The sequence below is a fragment of the Miniopterus natalensis genome, chromosome 4 (assembly GCF_054644295.1).
Source record: "Miniopterus natalensis isolate mMinNat1 chromosome 4, mMinNat1.hap1, whole genome shotgun sequence".
NCBI classification, from domain to species: domain Eukaryota; kingdom Metazoa; phylum Chordata; class Mammalia; order Chiroptera; family Miniopteridae; genus Miniopterus; species Miniopterus natalensis.
The window spans coordinates 6,172,539-6,199,188 of NC_142084.1; the positions used below are offsets into that span (position 1 = coordinate 6,172,539).

The following is a 26,650-nucleotide window of genomic DNA, read 5'->3' on the forward strand; positions in this document are numbered from 1 at the left end:
CCGCGGGAATACCTCCCCGCAGGGCCGACCCGGGAACGCGGGGCGGGGCGGGGCGGGGTCGGCCGGCGAGCGCGGGGCGGGGCCAGCCCGGGACGGGCGGCGCCGGGCGCCGGGCGCGGGGACCTGTTGGTCGCAGGTGTCACGGCCCGGACGGGCCCGCGGGCGTCGGCTGGTGCGCATGCTCCGTGCGCGGGGTCGAGCTCCGAGCGGCGAGTCCGGCGGCGGGCGCTCCAGTCCCCGCGCGCGGCGCGGGCGGTGGCGGCGGCGGGCGTGTCAGCCCGGTGTCGGCGCGAGGGCGCCCGGCGGGAGAGGCAGGGCCGAGCCCAGGTGAGTCTCCGGAACGGGCCCCTGGCTGGAGCCCCTGCGACCCCCCGCCGACCCGGCCGCGACCCCAGGCTCCAGCCCCGCGCCCCGTGCGCCCCACTGCCGGGCCCACGCGGGTTCCCGGCCGGGCCGGAGGGGCCGGCGTGTCCCGGGAGGACCCGAGTCGCGCGGGGCGCCCGGGGCGCTGGGTGCGCGCCTGCCGCCGCCCCCGCCGCCCCCGCCGCCCGGCAGCTGCTCGGACGGGGCTCCGCCGGGCGCTGTGGCCCTGCTGGCGGCGACAGGTGACCGGACCCGCGGGACTCTCCGCGCCGGTGGTTGCCCGGGGGTAGTCGTCGTTTACAAAGTTAATGTTTAGCTTCCAGACGGCCGCTTACGGGACGTTCACCGAAGTACCCGACGGCCGGCGAGCAGGAAGTACCTGCGGCGCGGGGCGGCCGAGCCCGCGGCCGTCCGAGCGCCTGCGGTCGGCGCTCCCGCTACAAAGTTGCTTTGCCAGCGCAGCCTGACCGGCGCTTGCAACATGCAGCCGCGGCTTAACGCCACTCGGCAGAGCCTGCCAAACGTTGCTTTATCTGGGAAAAACCAGTTTGTGGGGTTTTTTTTGTGTGTGTGTTTTTTTTCCCAAGGAATTTCCAAGGCTGTTTTTGGAGGGATGTTTAACAGTAAACTTAGGAAGTTCTTTGTGATGAGGGTCTGACTCGCTTTGAGCTCTGGTCTCTATAAAGAAAAGTGTTGCTCATTCTCAGTATTTAAAAGGAGCAGCAAGTGCTTACACAAAGTGAACTTTCGGCTAAATCGACACTTAACTTGTTAATTTTATTTTCTGTGCTTTTAAGTTCCATGAGGATGGTCTAGGCAAAGATCCTACATCCTGTTAAAGAGAAATTAAACAAACAAAACTTATTTTGCAAAAGTAGTGTGTGATTTATCTGCCATTGTCATAAGAATTCCAAATAGACTAACTCACTGTAGGTAGGAGTTAATTATAGCCTGAAAAAACAAGGTTTTTGTTTTTGTTTTATATTTTAGAGGATTTTAAAGTTAACTGTTTGGACAATTTGGCTAGGCTCATGATTGCTGGCCATAAACCATGAAGGTGATTTATTTAAATTTGTTCACCAACTTAAGTCACTGGCAGTTATGTGTATTCTTTCCTACAGTGTAAAAAATAAGTGCCCAAGAGCAGACCTTTTTTTCTCCCTATTAATTTTTGAAAAAAATATTTTTATGAATGTATGTAGCTGGTAAATTGTTCATGGAACTTGATACTAATAGGCTATCCATTAATACTATTTTTTCTAGGAGATACAAAAAGTAGTTTTTAAAAAGATAGCTATTTTAATGAGGCAGGGGCACCCTTTTCCACCTAACACACTTTTCCTTAGAAAGAAAAGCCACAAAACTCTTATACTTTTAGTATGAACTGTGACTCAAGATCTTTTATTTAGTATCAAATAAATGTTTGTTTTAAACTGTATAGTATCAAGAAATACAGTTTTGGAATTATATGGTTTAGAAGTTTGTTTTAACAGGACAAAGAGTTAAATTATGAAAATTCTGATTTTAAGATGATGTACACATTTAAAAGTCAAAATCAGAGTTATTTTGCCTGCGGGAACTGTTTGGAATTCACTCGCCTACCATTCCACAGAGGACGTTGCTTTACCCTACAATTTTCAAAAAATATGTTTGAAATCTATAAAGTGCTAGATTAAACTGTCCTACAGAGATGTGTAGTTACTAAAATACTTAGAAGATCTTGTTATTTGACAGCTTTAACTATAAGGTGTTTCTCAATTATAGACCGCAGAGACAGCCTGCAGCAAGGCGGCTTACGTGTTGCATCTGGAAGCATTTTGAACACGGAGTGTGCTAGGTATGCTGGGGCCCAAAGGATTGTCAATCTAGTCTGGTGTTGCTCATGAGCTCTTCGATAAACGGAGGAATGTGCTAATTTATGTCATCTTTGCAGAGCTAGCTAGAAATTAGCGATGAGACAAATGTAGAGTTAGTATATTGTTAATTTTGTACAGATGTAATAACTTTAGAAAATTTTGCATTGTAGTATATGCACATGATAAGAGCAAGAAATAGATGTACCCTGTACTACCACAGAGACAATCTTCAAAGGTTATTTAAACTTTGAATAACTATATAAAACCCTAATCTTGGGCAAGTTATTATGAATTTTATTTTTAATACTAGGAATACTACATATATAGAATACTTAGGCAAAAAGTATCTGTTCTTTGCTTTCCCACGTTAACTGTCAGGAGTTCTGACACCGGGCTCCAGGATTAGAACCAGAGCCTGTGGTTAGAGCTGAATTTTAACATAATTAACAGACATTATTCTGAGGAGTCCATAGGCCACCAAAGGCTCCTGTGACACACACAACTGCTAGAAACCATTGCATCTTGTTGAAGAATTTTAGTTTTCCATGAGTCACTTCAGAAAAGTTACTTCATGTATTCATATTTGTGACTTATCAGAAAATAAAATGTTATGCAACATAAGCCATATTTGAATATCTTAGCTGTTTTAATGAACAAAATCAGTTATCTGAGTTTTTGTCACAGTATTTTAAAATTAATTTGGAAACGATTACATTAGTCTTCTACTTTGCAAAAAATGACCTGCAGAAAGCAGTTTGAAGAAATACTTTTCCTTTGGAATTTGGAAGTTTTTTTCTTGGCCTTTGTGCTTTTCCAGGTTTGCAAATTTATTCAATAAACATATATTGAGCTATATATAGTTGCATGCTAGGCACTAGGGATTCAAAAACCAGTAAGACAGAGTGGTCAGATGTATGAGTCCTTCCTTCCCTAGGTCTCAGCTCTGGCCATTGCCAATCCTCCCCCAACTGCACTGACTTTCTAAAGATAAAATAGTCCTTTTTCTTATACTCTTGCCTTCGCAAGATGCAGCTTCTCTTCGCTCCCCATTCCCTTTTCAACTCCCAGGGACCACCCCACGCCTAGGAAGTTTTTTCTGACCCAGCAAAGGACAGGAGAGTATTTCATCCTTGTGTTAGTTACCACCATACGTTGTACATTCTTTTGTTAAGGATTTATACTGTGTTGTATAGCAGGGAGACAGGCAAACTAAGGGCATCCGAAGATGGTGACGTGTACTATCATCACTACACCTACCTAACAAATCTCAATGAAGTCCTTTTATTTTAGGGACATAGATAGTCAATACTGGTACTTTTTTTAAAGATTGAAGTGTACTTGTTATATATACACACACATACATATGTATATATGTATGTATATTTGTTAACCCTCACCAGAGGATATTTTTCTGTTGACTTTTAGAGAGAGTGGGAGGGAGGGAGAGAGAGAGGGAGAGAGAAACAAACATCAGTGTGAGAGACCCACTGACTGGTTCCCTCCCGCAGGCTCCCCAACTGGGGCTGGGGATCGAACCTGCAACCCAGGTACCTGCCCTTGACCAGGAATCAAACCCTCCACCCTTTGGTGCGTGGGCTGACATTACAACCGGAGCCACACTGTTTTATATTTTAATAGTTTTTACCAGGTTGATACAATATAGCCACAAAGATATTATAGTATAGTTACATTTTTTTTATTAGTGAACAATAAAGCAAAGTACCTGTTTACATTTATGTCCTCTTAACGAGTTACTTTTAAGTTTTGCCAGCCTGATGGAAACAAAGTAGCTCTGACTGGCTGTGCTGGGGTCACCTAGACCCCTCCCATTCGTTCCTGTGATTGTCTGGGAGGACCCGAGCTCTGAGCGCATTGTGGCCTCATTGCCATGCTGGTTACCGACAGCGTCTGTAAAGCAGACTCAGCAGACAGAGATGTTTTCTCGGGGTGGGGGGGGGGGGGGGGAGTCCTTCGGGACACGCTCATTCCTCCAGCCGGGCATTGCGATGATACATAAAATGTCCACCAGGAAGCTCACTAGCAGCCCAAGCTTTTCTTGGTGGTCAAAGGCACCCTCTGTCTAGGGCAGGTCAAAATGCCAGACTCCCAGAAGGAAAGCAGATGTCCAGGAGGAGCCACAGTGTTGCATAGTTCAGGTGCAGTGACCAACCTTGCCAGCCACTGTGGTGGGGGTCCTCCTGCACCCCACGCTCCCAGAGGCTGACCGCTTCCAGGCAGGCTTTTCCAAGGAGAGCGAGCTCCGGCCTGCTGTGTGGTCTTTTCTTTTTTTAAAAAGCAGCTTTATTGAAGTGTAATTTATGTATTGTATTTCACTCATTTAAAGTGTACAATTCAGTGGATTTTAGTACATTTGCAGAAATGTACGTCCATCACCACAACTTTAGAACGGTTTCGTCACTTCAGGAAGATTCATCGTGCCCTTTAGCTGCCCCCATCTCCGCGGCACCCCCTTTCCCAGCTAAGCAACCACGATACACCATCTGCCTAGAGTTCTCTGTTCTGGACCCTGAGTGAATAGAGTCATGTAACTCATGGTGTGTTGTGACAGGCTTCTTTCACTCAGCAAAATGTTTTCCATGTTCATCCATGTTGTTCATCTGTAAGTACTTCATTCCTTTTTATGGCCGAATAATATTCCATTGCAGGAACACGCACACACACACGCGCACGGTGTTTGGGAAGTGTAACCTCTTTGATCTACATTAAAAGCTGAAAATTCTCATTTTATACTAGTTTCATTAGGTTTAAAATGATGTAGCATGGTAACGCCTACAAAAATATTTTGAAAAACAGCACTGCTTTAAACTGTGCTGGGCAGCGTGCAAATTTTATCCCCTTAACAGTGGAACCACATAATTTCACCTACTTATTTGTTGTCAGTGTGTACAAATATTGTACTTTTAATTTTATTTTTAAATTAGAGTTGACATACAATGTTAGTTTCAGGTATACATAGCGGTCTGACATTTATATAACTTACGAGTGATCATGTTAAGTTTCGTAACCATCTGGCACTAAATAAGTTATTACGATATTATTGATTGTATTCCCTATGTTGTGCGTTACCCCTGTGACTTACTTTATAACAGGAAGTTTGAACATCTTAGTCCCTTCACGTTTTCCCACATCCCCCCACTGCCCTCCCACAGGCAACCGTCAGTTTGTGTTCCGTAGTGTTTGATGTCACGTTGATATTTAAATAATTTTTAATGGTAAACTGCATTTTTATTTTCATATTTTAGAACATTAGTTCTAACTCTTTTATGATTATATATTCAACATTTTAAATATGTATTTAATGTTTGTGTTCAAATAGTAAAGTAGGGGTTTTTCGATTAACCTTTACCTCTATGGGACCATATTTTTTCTTTGTTGTAGAGTTGGTCACATGGATATGAACTGTGGAGCCACTTTGATAACTTCACCTGAGAAAGAGAGAGCCTTCTTTCTTATTACAAGACCATAAAGAAAACAGACGACGGAAGGAATCGTGCCAGATGCCAACGCTACATCTTTTTCAAACCATCAAGACAAGTGGCTTGCGCTTTAAAGAAAAGGATTTGTTAATCGACGTTATTTTTAGGAGTTAAAAAAAATCTTTTTCATCCTAAGCTACACAAATCTCTTTTAAAATTTAACACATATAAAAATTTTTAAGGCCTTGTTTAAAACAGCCTTCTCTTCTAGTTTTCAGAACCTAATGTTTATGTGCCCTGTTTTTGCTTGACAAAGTCCTCAAAACTTTGAGCGTCGGGAAAGACATGGACTCGGGAGCTTACGCCACTGTAATAGACTGCGGTGAATTTCAGAGGACAGTTCAAGGCAGCACCCGTTTCATCAGACGTATCACATAAGGGAATAACTCTTAGCTTTAATGCCGACGGAGTTGCTTGAAAATGGCATGGGTGAAATTCCTGCGGAAACCGAGCGGCAATCTTGGAAAAGCGTACCAGCCCGGGAGCATGCTGTCCCTGGCCCCGACCAAAGGCCTGCTGAACGAGCCGGGGCAGAACAGCTGCTTTCTTAATAGTGCTGTGCAGGTGAGACCCTGATTTCTCTTTACATTTTAGAAAGTGCTTTTTGGGGAATTGTTTGTTTAATGTTTCTTTACCTTTTAGATTAAGACTAAAGTTATTGACTGGAATGATTTTTTAGTATCAGTTCTAATGGTGGCAAAAATATTTTGGCTGGGCATTTTGGTTATAACAAACGGGATTGTTTTTTTTCAACAGAGTCATATTTACTATGGTATACACATATTTTTGATTTGTGATAATTACTTAGTAAACTAAGAATATGTTTCTAAGCTACATAAAGTAATCCCTTGCGGTAGAATCCCCGTAGACAGCGTACAGAGAAGCACGCGGCCTGGGTTGAAATGAGAATGCGGTCTCTAGTCTCAGCGCTTCCCGTCTCCCCTCACTGTGGCCTCACCTCTGGAGTCAAAATTGGGACGCCACTGTTTTCGTCCCACTGAAGGTGGATCCATTTTGCTTCAGTCCTTGTTGAAATTCTTGCGCTAACAAGTGCGCATCTACCCACTGCTCTGTCTTTGGTCAATGTCTTTTCCCACGGACAGCACAGGTCTTATCCATGGGTCCAGGTTTTGTGGGTTCCTGAGTCCTGACCTTTCCTAAAGAGAGTTTGGAATGATGGGGTGCTATTCTGGTGGTCCTAGAATCTACCTTAGAAGAATTATTTAAAAGAAACCTTTTTTCACATGTTTTCCAATGCTGCTGTTCCCCCTGAGCGCTGAACAGAACGGTCAGTGCTGGTGATTAGCTCCTTTGTAAGGGCGCCCCTGGAAAGCTCAGGCGTCTGAGGCAGGAGGCGCACCCGGTACAGAAAATGACCAGTGTTGCGTAGGGGAGCGGTGTGTTAAATGGACGCTCACTGACTCCTTGCCGTGAAGATGATTCACCCTGACCTCCGTGGTCCCCGTTGCCGGGCTCAGCACTCCTGGGTGCGGGACAGCCTCCCCCCATGAGCTCTCCCCAGCGGGACCTCCCCGCCTTTCTCAGCCCGGCCGTCGGCACCCAGTCCTTGCAGCATCTGTGTGTCTGGGGAGAAGTCGATTTCTCTTTGTTTGTGAAAGATGTTTTCACCCACTAAAGATGCCTAAGTTCACCATTTTCTCTTCAGTCCTATGAAGATTTTGCTGCCTGCCTTCCTTCTAGTTTGCGTTGTTTCGGATGAAATCTGTCATTCTTCTCTTTGCCCCTGCACGTGTCTTCCTCTCTGTCACTGGGTTATGTTGTGCGTCTCACTCTGCAGGACGTTCCCGAGCGCTCCGTCCTTGCAGGAGCTCTGTGGATAGCCACAGTTACCCCAGGGGAGGACTTCAGGTCGCACAACGGTTTTAAGTACCAGACTGATTTATTTAAACAATTGAAGTCTTATTTCTTTATTTTGCTTTTGTCTTTTAGTAGCAAATGATGCCTGGATAGCTGTAGCAAAAATGTTCAGGTTATTTCTTCACTGGTCTTCCTCCCACACTGTGTCCCATTCCCAGCAGGCCGCCCTTGCCCCTCAGTGTCCAGTGAGTGAGCGCAGGCCCCTGCTCACCCGCACTCACCTCGTTTGCTACACCCTGGTTTCAGGTCAAATCGTATTTCCTCTCTCAACCTCAGTTGGTTCCAAGTATTACAATCGCTTCCTCTTGCCTGTCTCTGCCAAGTCTGCTCAGTGACTCCTGTGTCCTGTCCGTACAGAGTCCTTACCCGACGAGCACATTTTCTCTCGCTCCAGGCGGCCGTGGTGTTTGCATGAGAATCAGTGGGGACGGCTCTAAGCCCGTCCTCTGTAGACGCCCTTCAGGCATATGGCTGTTTCCCACGTGATGTTCTTGCTAGTGGTGTGGGGTCTGATTATGTGCAGGAGACTAAAGGAAATGGGCGATCTGCAGTGTTAAGGACATTGTGTCTCTTTTCTCACAGTGGGAAACGTCTTACTGTGCTTGTTTCTTTCCCCACGCCTGACTGTCAGGTTTTATGGCAGCTGGACATATTCCGGAGAAGCCTGCGGGTTCTGACTGGACACGTCTGTCAGGGGGATGCCTGCATATTTTGTGCATTGAAGGTAACCTTTTGATACTTCTGAAAAATTGCCATTAATTGTTTCTCCAAATGTTTATTTTTATTTGATAGTTGGATTTATTGGACATACTTGATTAGCTTGTTTATAATTAAAGTTCATTGTCAAGTGATTTATAGTTTTGAAGGTGAATTCTTAAAGTGTGACTTACTCAGGTTCCTGTTTGCATTTTTTACTTCTATATAAGGGCAGTTAAATTAATATTCTAAATGGTATGAAATTGTCAGGAACATTACCTTTCATAGTGTTTTGAAATTATTAGTTTGCACAGATGCTTTTTGAGCTACTACTAAATTCTGGTTGCTAAGGAAACAGCAATGAACCAAAGTAAAAACCCCCCGTTTTCACGGAGCTTATATTCTTCTAGGGGAGGGCAAGATAAATCAGCAGCACATGCAGTAAACTAGATGGTAATAATGGCAGGGGAGGGAAATCGAGCCAGGGAGGGAACAGTCGCGGGGCAGGAGGCCTCACTGAGAGAGTAGCCTTTGAATTAGGTCCTGGAAAGGGTGACAGTGGACTGGAGCGGGGAGGGGTGCCCAGGGTGAGCCCAGGCCCGGTGAGCAGTGGTCAGCAGAACCTGCCTGTGGTCTTCTGTGCTCCTCCTGTCGCTCCCGTGTGCGGCTGAGTGTGGGCTGCCTTCACACCTGCCCAGCAGGTGGGATGTGGTGGCAGGAGGCTGCAGACACTGAGGCGAGGTGCCCGGAAAAGGTGCCGAGGCTCCCACCTGGCTCTGTCTGGTGAGTGGTTATTTCTCGGAGTGGCTGCCGCCTAGTGAGGAGGCCTGGCTGGCACCGAGGGCCAGCAGCAGGCAGGGCCGGCCACCGATGGGTGTCGGTGAGCCGCCTTGGGATGAGTCCATTCCCAGCACACAGTGTGCCCCGTGACCACGCGGAGCAGGGCCTGGCTGTCCCCGCCCAGGTTCAGATTTATGCTCTGAGTAAGGCTCTCAGTAACTGAGTTCGGTGCCTTGTCTGGGGTGATGGTAACTGGAACCCGAGTGCAGGTCACCGAGGGCCGCACAGGGTTAGCGTGGAGCCGGGGTCCTATGGAGCGGAGCAGTGACGTCGTCTGTTGTGAGCAGATGTTCTGTTGGGACTAGATCTCGGCTCTGGGATGGAAACAGGAGGAGACTCAGGGGAGAGCAGGGCCCAGCGTGTGTCAGCAGCTCATTCATGCCACTGAAATCGTCCAGGAACTTACGAGTTTATCAGCAGTCTAAGACGGTACTGAGCTCCTGCTAATTTTTATGTGATTTGATGTTTATTTTGGGTGAATGTAGTTTTATTTCCTACACTGCACTTTTAGATTCAAAGCAGCTTATCTCAGAGCTTCCTGAGACCTGGTGAGAACCAGTGGGGGAGCAGCTTACACCTGGGCCTCACCTCGGGCCCACCAGTTGAGGAGTCTGAGGATGGTCCCAAGGAGGCTGGTCGTTCTCACACCTGCTGAGGCTCGATTGAGAGGCCGGGCCGGCCGTTCTGCACAGGGCTTGTTGTGTGGAATTTTAGGGTGACAGACTGTTTACTACTGGTCTCCGAGTGTAGTGTTTGTGTCACTATGTTGTGGTGAAATTATTGACGTGTTCCTGCAGTTGGCATTGAACTCATGCACGTGCTTGTGGATTCGCAGACAATGTTCGCTCAGTTTCAACACAGCCGGGAAAAGGCCCTCCCGTCGGACAACGTGCGGCGCGCGCTGGCTGAGAGCTTCCGGGACGAGCAGAGGTTCCAGCTGGGCCTCATGGACGACGCTGCGGAGTGCTTCGTAAGGACTGGAGCTCAGCGCCCTGGCCGGGGCTCGTTCGCAGGCAGTGAAAGGCGGTCACAGCCGGGGAGGATGAGAGCTGCCCCCATGGAGCTTGGCCCTCTGCGCTTCCTGGGCTCCTGGTTTTGACTTCTGTGCTGCTCCAAGTTTTGTTGAGTGTTAGGCTACTAGAATATTTTAAAATGCAATTATTGAAGCAAAAAAGTTTATTCAGTTAAATGATACCACTTCGGCCGGCGTCCTGCCACCATGGGGCCTGCACGTGCGCATGGCCGGCAGAGCTCTTCAGTAGGCAGTGACCTCTGGGACCCCAGAGGGTCTTTCCGGCACCTCTCTGGCACCAGGCGGCGGGGTTGAGAGGTGCAGCTGAGGCTGAGGGAGGTTCCGGGGCTGCTGCCCCACGTGGATACGTGGAGCGATCCTTCTGTGGTCAGGTCCGGGCTCCTGCGCCCCTGAAGCTCCTGCGCCCCTGAAGCGTCTCAGTGAGAGATGCCGCCTGTTGAGCCGTGGCCGTTTCTCCCTCGGTCTCGCATCCAGCCAGCAGATTCCGTCAGTCCCTTCGCCACAACCCTTTTAGGTTCCCCCGTCCTGCTGGTTCCTGCCCCACACCTTCTGCTTTAGGCCTCTGCTCAGCATTAGTTAAGCTTCCTCCCGCGGGTCCTGGCAGCCGGCCCCTCGCAGTCTGCTTTTCCGCGGCACCCGATTAATACAACTTTCTTCAGTCTAAAGCTTGCTGTTCCGAAATTTCTGTGACTCAAATCCAGACTCTCTTCTGACATGTGAGGCCCTGACTGTTAAACTCCAGACGATCTCTCTGCCTTTCCCCTGAGCTTTCCCTCCAAGAGAGATGGACACATTCCTGTTTTCACAGCCCCTGCTCTTGGCCCCAAAGCGTTCAGAACGTTTCTAATCTGTTCGGCTGTTCAGGTTCATCCCTGCTGTTTAATGCAGGATCAGAGCCCCCAGTCAGTCCTCTTGATGTCCGTGGGGTTCACTATCCGTAGAATTCATTTGGCATTTACGTGTTACTGTTGTTTTTCAATGAGCATCTTTACTGTTCCTTAGACAGATGGAACGCTCCTTGACTAGGTAAACTGCTTAGCGTACGTGCCATGTTGATTCAAATGTCTCAAAACAGCACACACCGTCACGAAATAGGCTTTTCATGATTCTCATCTTTATAACTAACCATTGCTTAAAATAGAAACAAATACATTTGCACAATACTGAAATCTACAGTTTACCTTCACTTAAATGTGCTAACACATGATGTGAGAGTTCATGGAGCATCCAGGAATCCAGGCTTAAATAACTGACTTTTCAAATGTCCTGGGGCAGAGGAGGAGGGCGTCAGCTAGTCAGAAGGATCCATTTCTTCTGCTCTGATAAGAGGAGGGTAATCTGTTGAAGAAGTAAAGGCCCTCGTTGCTGTGTGTTACAGACCCAGCTTCCCAAGGTCTGCTCAGAGCACTGTCCTGCGTGGCCATTAGTGCAGGTGGTGTCACTGGTATTTGTCATCGACAGTGGACATAAGTCATACAGACTGTCCATGTGACCCAAATAGGAAGGTGCTTTTAATTAACTGCTTTTCTCATTGTGAGATGAATGCAGGAAACGTAGGAAACTATGCTTTCTAATATTATGTTCTAGATATCAGCCGCCAAGAGTTTATTTTAAAAGGATTTCAAAAATATTTACTGAAGTCATACATTACATTGTATTGTTTCGTTAATTTTTTTTAAATTAATGCCACAGATGGTGAACAGTTGAACAACATTTGAAGTGTCTGTCTGTCAGGAAAGCTGACAATATGTAGGGCACTCCTAAATCTAACACTGGGAAACCTTAAAAAAGCAGTTACATTTGTGAAGTTATAAAGCGTTGTATTTGTCTTCTGCTTTTGAATTAGGAAAACATCTTGGAGAGGATTCACTTCCACATCGTGCCCAGCCGGGACGCAGACATGTGCACCTCCAAGTGTTGCGTCAGCCACCAGAAGTTCGCCATGACGCTGTACGAGCAGGTGTGGCGCCCACCTCTCCTCTTAGACGCTGTGTTTGTGTTTCACGATCGATGAATTAAACATCTGTTTTCACCGCAGTGTGTGTGTCGTAGCTGTGGGGCTTCATCAGACCCTCTGCCTTTCACAGAATTTGTGCGGTACATTTCGACTACAGCCCTGTGGTAAGAACCTGGAAAGCGCCTTTCCCAAAGATTTAATAGCACAGTGACGCACACCGAGCTTGTGTTTATAACCGCAGCATACGTGAGTATCTGCTCTGTCTGGGACTCAGCCTGCGACCATCAGAGGTACTAAGTGGTGTCTGTTTCAGTTGAATAGTTCCCAGCTAGCTAAATACATCTGTCACATAGTGAAACATACAAAATAGTAGTCAAAATTCATCCGTATTTACGTTTAGAGCCGGTTTTTGGAATTCTGAAGGAGGGCTTAGAATGACCGGCAGCCCTGGTCGGTGAGGCGCGTTTGGATGTTGTCCGATGCCCCGAAAGGTTCCCGGTTCAGTTCCGGGCCAGGGCGCAGGCCCGGGTTGTGAGCTCCATCCGGTGAGGGGCCTACAGGAGGCAGCCGACCAACACTTCACTCTTGCATCGACCTTTCTCTCTCTCCCTCTCCCTTCCTCTCTTGCTAAAAATCAACAAAAATATTTTTAAAAACTCACAAGTAAATGGTCAAGGACCTGCACATGACTTCTTAACTCTGGTTAGGTATCATCTTCATAGTGACTCGTCTCCTGTCAGCCCCACCGTGTCCCTTCATGGTAACAGACGCTGGGGTAAGCAGGAAAGAAAGACGTGAAAACAGCCCTCCGTTAGGTTTGCTGCCATTAAGGCCGCCCCACGCTCCTGGAATTCGCACGTGCCTGGCTCACCTGCCGCCTTCTGCTCAGCCCGCCCGCCAGACATTACTAGTTAGGGACCCAGGAGTATCCCAAGACTATGCAGCAAGAATTGTTTGAACACTTTCCACAGGTGTTGGGGAGTTTAGATATTTGATGTGTGCTAAACATTGAATAAAGTCATAAATGTTTGCAGATATTTTAATACAGAAGCAAAACCTGGGTCAGCAATTCTCAGTCAGATGCATCAGTAGAGCAGCTGGTTCCTAAGGGCCAGCGGCTTGTCACCATGCAGGTGAGTGCCAGGCGCACCTCCATGGCACTGCAGCGTCAGACCTCCTCCCTGGTTTGGACATAGCACGTTATTTCTTAAATATTATTGAATAATAGCAATTTGGTTATTCAGGTGTGTTTAGTGTCTGTCTTACATACACAGAGTTGGGGAACGCTGGTGTAAAGAAACATTCCCTAAACTTCAGTCAATTGTGGGCTCATTTTTTTTCACTTTGTATGAAAAGTAGGGTGGTTTTGAACAAGGAGAGACTGCACAAATTAAAACCTGTGAGATGGTGTCTACTCTGAAACTCCTCTCTGAGTGACAGTGTCCTGCAGCAGTCCCTGAGGTCAGGATCAGAGCTCCATCCATCTCTCCCTGGTCCATCTCAGCTCTCAAGAGCCCAGACTCTGAATTCTACTAGTCTCTTTTTATTGGTATTGAGTGTTGAATACTAACTGTTGAGTGCTTACTATGTTCTAGGCTTTATATAAATTGTTACTTTAATCTTAACAAAAGTACTGTTTTGTTGATGAGAAATAGGTTTAATAGGGTTGATCTGGCAAATAGACCCGTTAGGCTGGAAACCCCGGTGTGGTTGCATTTCAGGCTCAGTCTTGCCTGGCTGCCCACTCCCCCGACGGCTGAGTCTGAGTGAGCCCGTCAGTGTTAGCTTTCCATACACGGTGAGGTGCTTTAGAAGAAAGGGAACTTCGGCTGTGCCGAATAGTGTATATTATTTAACCATTGAACTGCCAACTGTGCCCAGCTCGGGGACACTTGTGTTGAGTAGAGCCAGGGCATCTGGGATGGAAGCCAGTGAGGTACGTGAGCTGCATTACATTTCTCTTTGGAGATGTGTGAACACTTGTTTAAAGATATCCTGTGTATGTAAAAAGTTGACTCCGGGGAGGCTGGATAAAAAGTGGCAGGTACCATGCCAGGCTCCGTGGAACGGTGAGCACGCCTGTAGGAAAGACGGCGCCGCCCGTCGGGAGGGGCTGCGGCCTGACGTCTGCGGCCACCCGCAGCGGGCCCTGCGTTCACCGGGAGCGGTAACTGCTTCTGGGAGCCTCAGGCCGCAGAGGGAGCCTCTCCTACAGTGTGCTGGTCTTGTCAGGTCCCAGTTTAGACGCAAGTCCCTTCGTAATTTATGCAATAACCGAAGCGATAGTGTAAAGAAGTGTTTGACTTGGAGCTGCCTGTAGACAGAGCGTCTTCCCTGGTTCATGCAGTGCCAGACAGCGCTGTAATGTCTGTGGTATTTTATCCTATTCTTGACCTGACTTTTTGTCATATACCTGCCAACTTTCATGGCTTTTCACTTTATGGAAATTTATGGTTAATTTTTTACACAAAATCATGCTTTAAGACAGAAAAAGGGATCCTACGTATATTGATACCTTCGTGTGGTTCATGCACAATGTGCCGGGTTGTTTCAAGGTTCGGCTCCGGATTTGGGACCGCTGTCTTCTTTTGTAGCAACGAGGTTGGAAGGATGACGGAAAGGCACGAGCGTGTCAAGCCCGAACTGTTCGCGGAGCTGCTGCAAGCGGCCAACACGGCGGACGACTACCGGAAGTGCCCTGTGAGTGCAGTCGGGCGTGTGTGCCTCCGCGCGGGTAGCTTTGAAAACAGTCAGAAATTATTGTGTCGTATTATCTATGGAATTAATTTTAAGAACTGTTTTTGCAGTGTTATTTTAGGTAACTACCGTGTGAGCCATTTATCTCAGCACTGTTTCTTTAGACACGCAACTTTTGTAGGACTTAAGGTAGCATATGTTCATTTTTTTAAAGTTCTGAAATCTATCATTTCACTAAAGACAAAATTAATTTCTTTTTTTCTTTAAACTTTACAAATGGTATCATTCTTTTCGGACATACTATTATTAATGATCCCAGGGGTTCTATTTCTGATTTTTATAGGCTGAATTCTAGTTTTAACAAACTTACAAAAATACCAAAGGAGGCACTTTGATTTATAATAAACTTCCTGTTTAATGAATAATTAAGAGAAAAATCGTTTGCTAGAAGTTTATTTTCGTGTGCTGAAGAGATACGTTTCCAATGCACGTTAAGACCGTTACTGCGTAATGCAAACCATGAGAGGCACTGCCTGTGGCACCTTTTTCAGTAATTCCAAAACCTGCTGTCTGTATTTTTCTTTAGAGTAACTGTGGCCAAAAAATAAAGATTCGCCGTGTTTTAATGAACTGCCCCGAGATTGTCACCATCGGTTTAGTCTGGGACTCCGAGCACTCGGACTTGACCGACGACGTCATTCGGAACCTGGCACCTCACCTCTACCTGCCCGGGGTATCTCGGCCTTGCCATGCTCTTCCCTTTCGGTTTTAAATTCTCTGACACATCTTCTCTGTCATATTACGCTGTGTGTTTCAGAGTAAGTTTTCCCCGCAAGGAGTCATGTTCAGATGTCACTGACCGAGTCGACCCGTCAGGCTAGCTGGGCGCCTTCCTTGCGCGGGCCAGGGGCGGCTGTCCATTGTCAGCTGTCGCATGCGTCTCCGGAGATAGTGATACTGTTAGAAATACAAAGAGATTAAAAGTTCAGCTACAGCACTCGTCTCTTAAATGCTTACTACCATTTTAGTTAACTATTTTGAATTGGTTTATGTTACAGTTAAGCTTTTAGAGAATTAGATTTTTGGCGATAACGTTTAATGTACATTCAAGTGTGTGATTCAGTCGAGAATTATCAGAAAACGTGTGATTTATCTCGCACTTCGAGTCAGTCTTGCGTTGTTGGGGACACCGCATTACTGAGCTAAGTGCAGTGCGTTTGTCGGACGTTCCTGAGGGACACCTGAAAGGAGTAATTCTGCGGCCAGTGCCGTGTCCGTGGTGTTCCCACGTAGTATGACGTTGGATTAGGCAGCATGCGTGGGAGACATGTTTTACGGGGAGTCAGATACTTGACAGCAGATCTTCACTTTTAAAAATATACCGTACTAAATGTAATTATTGATTTTTTAAACAGCTTTTTTATAGGGTTACTGATGAAAATGCCAAGAATAGTGAACTTCACCTGGTTGGTCTGATCTGCTACACCAGCCGGCACTATTGTGCGGTCACGTTTCACACCAAGAGCTCCAAGTGGGTGCTGTTCGATGATGCGCACGTGAAAGAGGTAGGGGCTCCCCACGAGCGGGCACTCACTGTGACGTGCCCTCAGGGAATGAATGGCACAGCAGCATGCGTGTAGTGTTACAGGGACAAAATGAAGATGTAATTATAAACAGTGATGATATGTAAATGTTTATAGAAAATAGGAAATGAATTTAATAATAGTTAATTCTTGAAGTCCTTTTATTAATTTTTGAAACCTGGTTTATTCTGAAGCTGACTTCATTTCTGGAACAACAGGAAGGTGACAGGTGACTGTTAGCATGCAGCTAGTGTCGCTCTCCGGGATCGCGTGCGCGTCCTTCTGTCTGTTACCATGTGTGTTATTTCTTCGTGGATGATTCATGATTGCTCTGTATAGCTAGTGATAAAAATCTGCTCGTTGGTTTTTTTGGTGGTTTTTTTATCTCGTCTTTTCACACGGCGTGTCTGGTATTTGGAATTAGATGTATCAGCTCTGTCTTTCGGGAAGTAGTATACTCAACACTGTAACAATATCCAAAAACCTAGTGAGTAATATCTTAAGAAGGAATATGTGCCAATCACCGTGGGAGCTTTTTAAAAAACCTATAGGAGCCCTGGCTGGTTTGGATCAGGGCTAGAGCATCGGCCTGTGGACGGAAGGGCCCCAGGTTCGATTTTGGCCAAGGGCACGTACCTTGGTTGCAGGCTCGATCCCCGGCCCCGGTCGGGAGGCAGCCAGTCGATGTGTCTCCTCACATCGGTGTTCCTCTCTCTGTCTTTCTCTCCCTTCCACGCTCTCTGAAAAAGCAATGGGAAAATATCCTCAGGTGAGGATTCAAAAAAAAATTTAAAAAAAAAAAGACTTGGATTTCAAGAACCCTGCGCGCCTGGGCCCTTGGATTCTTGGTTCAGTGGCGTGGGGCAGGCGCCCGAGTTTGTTCAGGGTCCACAGGGGTCCGGCTTCACACGGCTGAAAGCTGGGGACCTTGTCTGTACTGTTCTCAGGCTCGTTGGCTTTGAGAATCCTACTATTAAGCAGTAAACTGATTTAAAAATACATGTTATTTCATTATTACAAGCAAATGATGTACAATTTCATTTACTTTATTTTGATATGTAACAAAAGGCATTTATCAGCAATGCAGTTTACTAGGTCAGTAGAAGTTCAAATGCGTGGTATTTATTAGAGCTCTGATTCTGCGCAGGAAGGAGCAGCTGCTGTGAAAATAGCCTCTCCTGTGCTGTAAGTAGAAAACCGAGTAGATGAAACAGCTGTTTTAGACATAGGGCAGCAGGCAGTTGAACAGAAAAAAGGGACACAGTGGAGGTGAGCCCCACGATCATCCCTCTTACTGCCTGGGGGAGTTTCTGGTTGTAGTGCAGGGAGGGGAGCCCAGATCAAGCCCTGTAGCCTCAGTGAGCGGAGGAACCCGAAATCGGAGTCCAGTGAGGCCACGAGAGCTGATTTGCTGGACAGATTACCAGAAAGAAAGTCACACAGAGGGAAGTTCTGGAGGGTGGCAGAGGGCCCCCTTTCGTCTTTGCTGAGCAGTGATCCGCCATGTGCAGGCACCTGCCAAGGTGAGGACAGAGGCACTGGGAACAGGCCGGGCGGTGCCCAAAGCTCACACAGGCCGGGAGGGTTCGCATCCCCGCCAGCAAGAGTGGAGACACGTACACGGGGCGTCTCGTGAGGAGGAGCTGCACCCTAACAGCACGGCTGGCTTGTCCCCAGACTGAAGATGCTCCACCCTCGACATAAAATGCCTAAAATGAATCTTCACAGGACCAGGCGGCACATGTGGCCACCCCAGATCAGAGTCACTGCTCGTAAAGGAACACAATGAAACTCAACGCCCCAAAATGCAAAATTTAATAAAATTTCCATATGCCATTTCAAAATAGCATTCAACACAAAGTTACTGAACATGCAGAGGAGGAAAATCTGACCCTTACCCTTGAGGAGTGTTATCAGAGCCGAGGGGCCCCACCAGCTCTGTGCTAGTCATGGGACCGGTGGGGGGCACAGGGAGGGGAACGGGGCACGAGCTCGGTTCCCTCCGGAGCTTCGTCAGCACCTCAACAGTTGTGACTGGCACCGGCGGTTCCAGACCAGCTCAGATACTAAATTCCTTAAAAAAAAAAGACAAAGAATGATGGAAGCACCAGACGAGAACCTTAAACTACCGTGTGCACAGAGATGTAGTAGGTAACAGCCGAAGCGCGCGGACCACGAAAATAACCGGCGAGCTGGACTTTACCAGAACTTCTGCGCTTCAGCGTGACGCTGTCGGGGGGAAGAGGCGGGTCATACGCTGGGGGGAGATACTTGCCGAGCACGAATTAAGGCTACATCCCAGATACGTGAAGAACGCTTACAACTCAATAGGGAAAAGAGAAATCAGTTTAAAAATGGGCAAAAGATTTGGACAGTTCACCAAAGATCAGTGAGTGGCCCTTGAAATGGTACTCCGTGTGATTGGGCTCAGACGGAACCGGCGGTCAGGCCCGCTGAGGCTTACGACCCAGCCGGTAGAGTAGCTGCGGTTCCGAAGCCTGAGCTCACCGAGGGCCGGGGAGGGTGCTGCGCAGCCAGATCCCTGCGCGGGCCCGTGGGCACGCAGCCTCCAGCAGTCGCTTTAGAGGCGCGTGTCAGCTGCCCGCAAGCGGAAACTGCCCACCACGCAGCCTGGCGGCTCCACTCCCCGAGCACGCGTCCACACAAAGCTTGTACCCAGCGGATGTAGCTGGTGTCTTATTCCTGATGACCCCACGTGGACACAATCTGACGTCCATCAGCAGGTGAGAGGGGAACCGAGTTGTGGGCCCGGCACACACTGGGACCGCATGGTCATCAACGAACAGGAATTAACTGCATACGCCTGCAAGTGCGGAAAATCTCAAACATTATGCTGACGAAAGAAGCGAGACATAAACGACTAAGGACTGTGATTCCACCTCCATGAAACTAAAATAGGAGAAAACCAACGGGCGGAAGGTTGCCTGCCAGGCACTGCAAAGGGGGCACTGGAGGCGGGCCGAGGACGGCGTGGCTGTGTGCATTTGTCAGGGCCCTGGACTCGTGCAGAGCCTGGGTAGTTTTATTTCCTGTAAACGACTCTCTACAGCCAACAAAGAAATTCTGGTGTTTGTATCCTAAAATCAGCTCTTGGCTCGAGTTCTTTCGGACTTTGTTTAGCAGCTAATTAGGAGGCACCAGGCGAATCCACGTGGAGCGCGCCTCGGCCACCCTGCTTTGCACCCTTTGTGGTTTAAGTCGTCAAAACTTGACAGAGGAACTGGGTGTATAGTCGCCCTGTGAGTTTTGTGTGTTTTGCTTTCAAGTTCCTCCAGTTCCGCGAGTATCTCAGCATCTCAGGTAAAGAGGGTCAACAGCCAAGTGTGTGTAGTTTGAAAACCTCAGACTTTTTTACGGCCCGCCGTTCCTTGCAAAAGCCAACATTCTTAGAATGCTTTGTGTTTTGTTTTTAAATCGACTTTCTAGAGATATAATTTAGAAACATTAAAATGCACCCATTTTAAGTGTATAGTTTGTTTGGCCACTGTATACACACCTGTGTAACTTCCACAGCCCTATAGAACGTGCCCACCCCAGAATCGTGCCGTGTTCCCGTGGAGCCCCCTCCCCACCCTGGGCCCCAGGAAATCACGGATGTTACTGTAGGTTCGCTGGGCTCCCCCTTCAGCGTTGTGTGAACGGTCTCCCAGCGTGTACCCCTCCGAGCCTGGCTCCTTCCCTAAGCACACGGCCCTTTAAGGCGGCGCCTGTGGTGTGCGTCTCTGCCTCGCGTGCTGGCGGCCCGGATAGAACAATGCACCGTTCACCCGGTGAGGTAGGAAGAGCCTTGGTGTGAACACGTTTTCCCATTGCCCTTCGAGAGCCCCCAGGGTGGGACTTGTGGGCGGCCTGGTGTGTGCAAGCCTCACGGGCCAGGGCCGGCGCCGGCCCCTCCCTCCCGGCAGCCCTCCCATCGCAGGCCGTGCTGGTAGCCTTCTGCTGTAGCTTCCCAGTGGCGGCAGCGTTGTCACTGTGGTTTTCATCGCATTTCCCTTATGATCAATAGTGTTTTCAATAACTTTCCATGTGCTTATTGGTCATTCTTACATCTTTTTGGTGATGTCTGTTCAGATGCTTTGGCCATGTTGAAATTGGATTGTCGTCTTGATGAGTTGCAGGAATTCTGTATTCTGCACATTAGACCTTTATTAGATGGATGTGGGTTTTTTCATTTTCTTGATGGTGTTTTTCACGGAGCAGAAGTTATTCGTTCATCTCACCGACCCCCGCTTTGTAATGCTGTCTTTGGTTTGTTTGATGTCCTGGGTAAGAAATTTTCCTTCCCAGAGTTAAGGTTTTCTCTCGTCTTCTGTGTGCTCTGAAGATTTTACATCTCCTGCTGAGCTAATTTGGGGCCTCACGCGTGGCTGTGTAACTTTCCCTTTTGCGTCCGCTGCTGTAGCATCATCTGCAGAATCGGCCTTACTGCCCCCACTCAGTCGCCCCGGAATCTCGGCCAGAAGTCACAAAGTCAGTTGACCGAGTGTATGTGGAAAGCTTTCTAAAATGTGCTCATCTAAATCTTGGTATAGAGATTGGATAATTTTGCCCATCACTTTTTCAATATTAATGTTTAAAGATTTTTATTTAGAATAGTCACTAAACAAAATAAAGTTAATCATATAATACAGTGCGCCCTTGAACTGCCAGCATCTCAATGTCTTTAAATTTTTTAATATGCAAATTGTCTGCCTTTTCATGTAACACGTCAGTTACAGGCTTTGTTTTCCTTTCACTGTGGTTTTGTAAAGGTCGGGACGAGATGGAAAGATGTGGTCTCCAAGTGCATCCGGTGCCACTTCCAGCCCCTGCTCCTGTTCTATGCAAACCCGGATGGCTCGGCGGTTTCCACTGAGGACGCGCTCAGGCAGGTCGTCAGCTGGTCACATCAGAAACCCGGAGCAGAGAACACGGGTAATTCTTTTTCTTTTTTTAACATAGCATTTTTCGGTTATCACAGTCACACTAGGAATACTAATAGACTGAATATAAAATTAATGTTGAGGATAATTTCAAAATTTAGTTTAAGATGGAGTTCAGGAAGATTCTAGTACTCTGAGTTAATCTTTATGATCTTTCTTCACCAGTGGCCTCAGAGGCACCCCCAGGAGCCCCGTGACTGTGGTCACGTGAGCACAGAGGGGCTGCTGGCTGGTGGCTCTTTCTGGCGGTGAATTAGGGATTTAGAGTGAGTGAGTACACTGAAAAAGCCCAGAGCAGCGGGGCCATTCTTGTGTGCATTGCAAAGCACATAGAAACTCTTAGAAGATATCAGTCCTCTACATTTTTAAGTAATTTTGTCTACAGTGTTAAAAATATCTGAAAAGTGATTCAAACTTTTCTGCTGGTGGGAGGAGCAGAATTTTGTGTGTTTTGCTGGTGGGATGATGTATTTGTGTTTGTCTTTTTAAGGATGTGAAAAGCCCTCCGTTTATCAGTCAGATAACCCAAAAGAAAATGGATTTGGTGATCAGGTCAGACAGAGAGAATATCAAAAATTTCAGACAGATGCTATTTCATCATTTAGTCGGAGCCACGTTCAAGCAAGTGGTGGTCGAGAGCCAGTTATGTGCGTAAATTGTCATTTTCACATGGCCAAGGAGTCGGGCTTGCTCTGTGCTCCGCTTACGGAATCTCATTCCTGGAAGGGACCCGGGAGAGCATGAACATGTAGATCACAAAATGTTGTCTTAATAGCTGCGTGTCTCTGACACCTGTGGTTCCATCTGGACGGTTTGACTCGACCAGTGTTTGCGTTCCCCGCGCACACCGGGCTGTCGTCGGCTGAGGCCGCCTGGACTGTTACCAAGAGAAGTGCGGCCTCTCCTCTAAGGTGTTCGTTACGGCCTTGCAGAGGGAAAGTACGAGTTAATGATTTGGCTCAGAATTAAGTTCACCATCAGTGAATGCACCAGCAGTTCAGTTACTGCCTTAGGTGCTCTACCCCATTTTGATTAAACTCTCGTTACTGTCATCCCAGAATTCAGTTTTCACAAACCAAGTTCAGTGATGGGTCCAGAGGGAGACGCCACAGTGTGACGTGCAGCTGCTGCTTAGAAATACCCCGACCTGCGCTTGGACGGATGTTTAGGATGATTTTTAAGCAGCTTATGGATATGTACCATAGAGGTAGCTCGTAATCAAGGGTGGTAAGATTCAGAGTTAACAGTTCTTATCAACAAAGAAGTGAGTCGGGACATGCAGTGGCGTCACGGCCCGTTAGCTCTCATTTCAACAGAAGGGCCCATTACACTCGCTTCAGACGCTCTGCACTGTAATGTGTATTTTGTTTTTACTAGATAGCATCTTAAATATTTTATATAGTTCAGTTTGTGTTTTTATTGAGCAATTGGAAAATGGTCTCTTTATTATTGTAAGACTGGCTTTTCTTTTATAGTTAAGCCAGGTCACAGTGACCAAAGGGAAAAAATGAAGGACATTTCCAGGGAATGTGCTCTGAAAGCCCTGGAGCAGAGACACGCGCTGTCCACACAGAGGCGAGATTCGGGTCGACAGAGAGGTAAGCTAAGGGCCGTGGCACTCCTTTCGAAAGGGGGCTGCTAAAACCAGATTTGAAAACTGAATTTTATAATTCTAATACAATTTAACATAGTTTTAAGTATACTTACTATTTGTATTTTTTTATATATATATATCAATATGATTCCTCTGATACACTTACTAAATCTGTAAATGTAAAATTTCGTAGTTCTTATTTAATTCTAGCCTGGAATACTAGTGTTTGCCGTTTTAACTTTTAATTAAAAGTTAAATGAATAAAAGTTAATTTTTAATTAAAATCAATTTAGGTTCACTCACGTGGTGTGTTCAGCTAATGGGGAATGTTATAAAAGTAAGTGACAAGAGCTCCTTCTCCTGGGGCCCCGACCCCCGGTCCCCGTCATCAGCCCCGGCTCGCTATGAGCCCACCCTGCCCGCAGTTTTACGCGCTTTCTTATGGACATCAGAGCTTAACTGAGACTGTGGGCTGTGGAATTGGTTTAAGGTTTCCTCTGCAGTGACGTCCTCCACGTTCACCTTGTGCACTGAGTGTAGCCGTAGCGCAGAATTCTTTCAGGAGAATTGCTGGGCTGGGGGCGTCTGCTTTGAACACGGTCCCTGTGGCTCGGTCGCCCCCTAACAGGACCGTCCGCAGTCCCGCCGCAGCGATGGATGCTGTCGGCGCTCACGGACATTTGACTCTCCCAGTAGGAGAGGCAGAAAATAGTTTCATTTTCATGATTCTTATTAGTCATGAGTGAGATGGAATACTGTTTTTTAAACGAATTATCTTATGAGCTACTGTAGAGAGCATTTTTAAAAACCAGTACCTAACCAGGACTTGAGCGCGTGATGTAACTGGCGCTCTCCTCTCGCTGCTTAACGTCCCCCCCAAGCACGCTGGCTGCTTGTGACTGAAGGTGGCTCTGAAGAGCAGCGTGTCTTCACTTACCTATTTCTTCTTAAAGATGTGCTTGGTGAGGACCTTCCGCATGGCAAGCCTGGATCCCCCCCTGCCCCAAACGGCCTCGGGCGGTGTGGCAGCCAGGGCCGGGGGCCCTGCCGACAGGCCCCGCTCGCCCAGCAGAGCCGAGCCGCGGCGCAGGGGCCGAGCGCAGGGCAGCCCCGGGGCCCCGCTGCAGGGGAGCCGGTGACCGGCCGAGTGAGGAGCGACGGCGCTGGGTACGAGACAGACAGCAGCCACGACTCCCGGGGCAAGGGGAGCGGCCATCCGGGCAGCAGCCGGAGCCGGAGCCGAGGCTGGAGGCCCATGCGAGAAACCTTGAATGTGGACAGTGTTTTTAGTGAGAGTGAGAGGAGGCAGCACAGCCCGCGGCATAAATCAGGCGCCGGGAACAGGCCCAGGAGGAGCAGAGATCAGGGTTCTAACAACTGGCCGAAGGACAGTCCAAAGCAGAAGTGTTTAATGACCATATACGAAGACGAAACGAAGCAGGAGGCGGGGAGCAGGAGCTCCCCCGAATGTAACGGGCAAGAGGGAGAGAAAACCAAAGGCCTGGCGGAGCCTGGGGCTCGCGGAGACGCCTGGCAGGCGCGGAGGACAGAGTCCGGCTGCAAGAGCGGCGACCACGTCGGCAACGGCTCGGCCAGCCTGGACTCCCCGGGTGTCCGTGGCGGCACAGCGGTGGAGCTCGGCGGGGACCCGGCGCCCCTCAGGTAGTGCCCCAGCTACGTGAGCGACCCCACCCCCAGTCTCCCCTTAATTATTTGAAGTGATTTTCAGAGTTTGGGGTCAGTCATGTGTCATGAGCTTTGAATAACGAAACCTGGGATATTGCAGGTTATTTGATATTTCAGGTTTCTAGTTTTAATAGTTATTTCCTGATTCCAGAAAACCACAACTGTTTACGAAATTTGAAAGTATAGAAATACATCATCGTCGTTGACACTGAAACCTTTGAGACACGCTGCAGGGTTTAAAGCACAGCTTTAAGCTGGGTGCCTCTCAGTCACTAAGCTGGTCGTCTAATTCTTCCATTTAATGCTTATTACCCCATCTCTGACATCTGTAACTCAGAAAAAAATGGGGTTATTCACAACCCAGTTCCATGGAAGACACGTTTTTCCTTTAGCAAATGTCAAAGAGCGCAGCCAAGTCACTGAGCGTGTGTCCGGCGGCTCTGAGCACATGGCGGCCTGTGGGGCCCGTGGCGCTTCCCTGTCCCTCTGAGCCTGCGCACGGCCCAACCAGCGCTGATTTCTGCTTCTGATCCATCTAAAACATCATCATTTGATATTAGCTAGCGTTTACCACCTTCATTAAAAAGCCAGATTTGCAAAAACCAGCTGCCTGTGTTTCATTAAAACAATCAGGGAAACCTTTTTATTTGACGGTAATATCAACACTTTCTGGAAAGGAATAGCTTAGGGCAGTGGAAAGGTCAGGACTTTTAGCCAGTAGGCTTGTATTTTCATTACTGGGCAAATTAATTTGACTTTCACGCCTTAATCTGTTGTAAACTGAGGATAATAACTACTTGTAAGTGCCGTGGTGAGATGGAAATTAGCGTGTGTTAAGCCCCTTAGAGCAGCACACGGCATATGAATTGTCTGTCAAATGTTATTTCCTTTCTTTGTCTCAGAATAAACCGAACTAGTAACTCATGATAGCTGGTGTGTGTTTTGTTCTATTTTTTAGTGACCAGGTTAAAACAAGCGACCGGAATACAGAATGTGCGAACTGTGCCTCCCAACAAAGTAAAAACCACTTAGAAGGTAAGTTTTTCATTTAATAAATTGTAGTAGTGGCGCTAAGAGTGAAGGAGCTGAGAGCAGCCCTGTCCCTGAGAAGTTATGAGCAGTGAGGGTGCAGGGTGGCGGAGCTCTTGCCTGGGGCCTTTGAGGGGATGGAGGGGGGTATCCCTCAGGACAGGCTCGGTCCTAGCTGGGCGGTGGCAGCGACTTCTGGATCCCAGTGTCCTAACGGCCTGTCTCTTGTTCACGGTCTGTGTGGCGCGGTCAGCGGCTGTCTGTGCCTGGTAGCCGCGTGGACGGGACATCTGCACAGTGCGTCTCTGATCATTGCCTCAGGCAGGCGGGGTGGGGCACCCCGCATGGAGTCACCTGTTAGCTCCTAAATCTTCAGCCAGGGGTGGTCAGGTGCACCCTCTCTCGATCACGGCCCAAGGCGATCTTTCAGCCAGGCCTGATTTCAGAGACGGGAGGACCCTGTTCCAGGTGCCGGGAAGCCAGCTGCCGCGCCCGCCACAGCCTGAGCGTCTGCCCCAGCGCGAAGGACGGGGTGCAGGACAGCCAGGGAGACTGGAGGCGGCCTGCTGGGGAAGTTCAGCTCAGATGCTAAGCAGGGTGTGGAGTTACTACAGGGAACTGTTAGCAGCGAGGGGCAGCCAGAGCCAAGGACATTCGTGTTTGGACGTTACAGATGCAGGGCTGCTGTGGAGAGGGGGGACCTGAGCGAGGGCATCACTGGGGCTGTAATCACAGACAGTGTTGAAATTGTAATAGAGGATTAGAAGGGATTTAATTAATAAAGACTAGCTGTGAAAAACAAATTTTAAAGTTTGCTTTTGGTCTTTACTGTCCTTAAGACTTTTGTGCAGATTGTTGTTCAGGTTGCAGACGTAGAATATGGTTAAGTACTAACGTACTTTGTTTTCATCAAAGTTTGTAATATCAGAAGGAAACACTGATATTGAGGAAATAACCTTCCTTTCCCATATAAAATGTCTCGCCCGTTTAGCAAATCT

At 47.8% G+C, this 26,650-nt stretch overlaps 1 protein-coding gene across 1 annotated transcript in view; it reads left to right on the top strand.

Moving 5' to 3' along the window:
* The first annotated feature begins 302 nt into the window (after positions 1–302).
* Positions 303–26,650, top strand: part of USP53 (ubiquitin specific peptidase 53) — a 36,949-nt gene continuing 10,601 nt past the window's right edge. The window contains exons 1-14 of the mRNA XM_087816217.1: positions 303–327; positions 2,128–2,200; positions 5,619–6,280; positions 8,226–8,318; positions 9,966–10,100; positions 12,010–12,123; positions 12,202–12,284; positions 14,715–14,820; positions 15,404–15,550; positions 16,233–16,382; positions 21,173–21,335; positions 22,819–22,941; positions 23,891–24,599; positions 25,582–25,658. Coding sequence (XP_087672343.1) covers positions 6,137–6,280; positions 8,226–8,318; positions 9,966–10,100; positions 12,010–12,123; positions 12,202–12,284; positions 14,715–14,820; positions 15,404–15,550; positions 16,233–16,382; positions 21,173–21,335; positions 22,819–22,941; positions 23,891–24,599; positions 25,582–25,658 — 2,044 coding nt within the window. The 5' untranslated portion in view covers positions 303–327; positions 2,128–2,200; positions 5,619–6,136. The remainder of the gene's footprint in view (positions 328–2,127; positions 2,201–5,618; positions 6,281–8,225; positions 8,319–9,965; positions 10,101–12,009; positions 12,124–12,201; positions 12,285–14,714; positions 14,821–15,403; positions 15,551–16,232; positions 16,383–21,172; positions 21,336–22,818; positions 22,942–23,890; positions 24,600–25,581; positions 25,659–26,650) is intronic.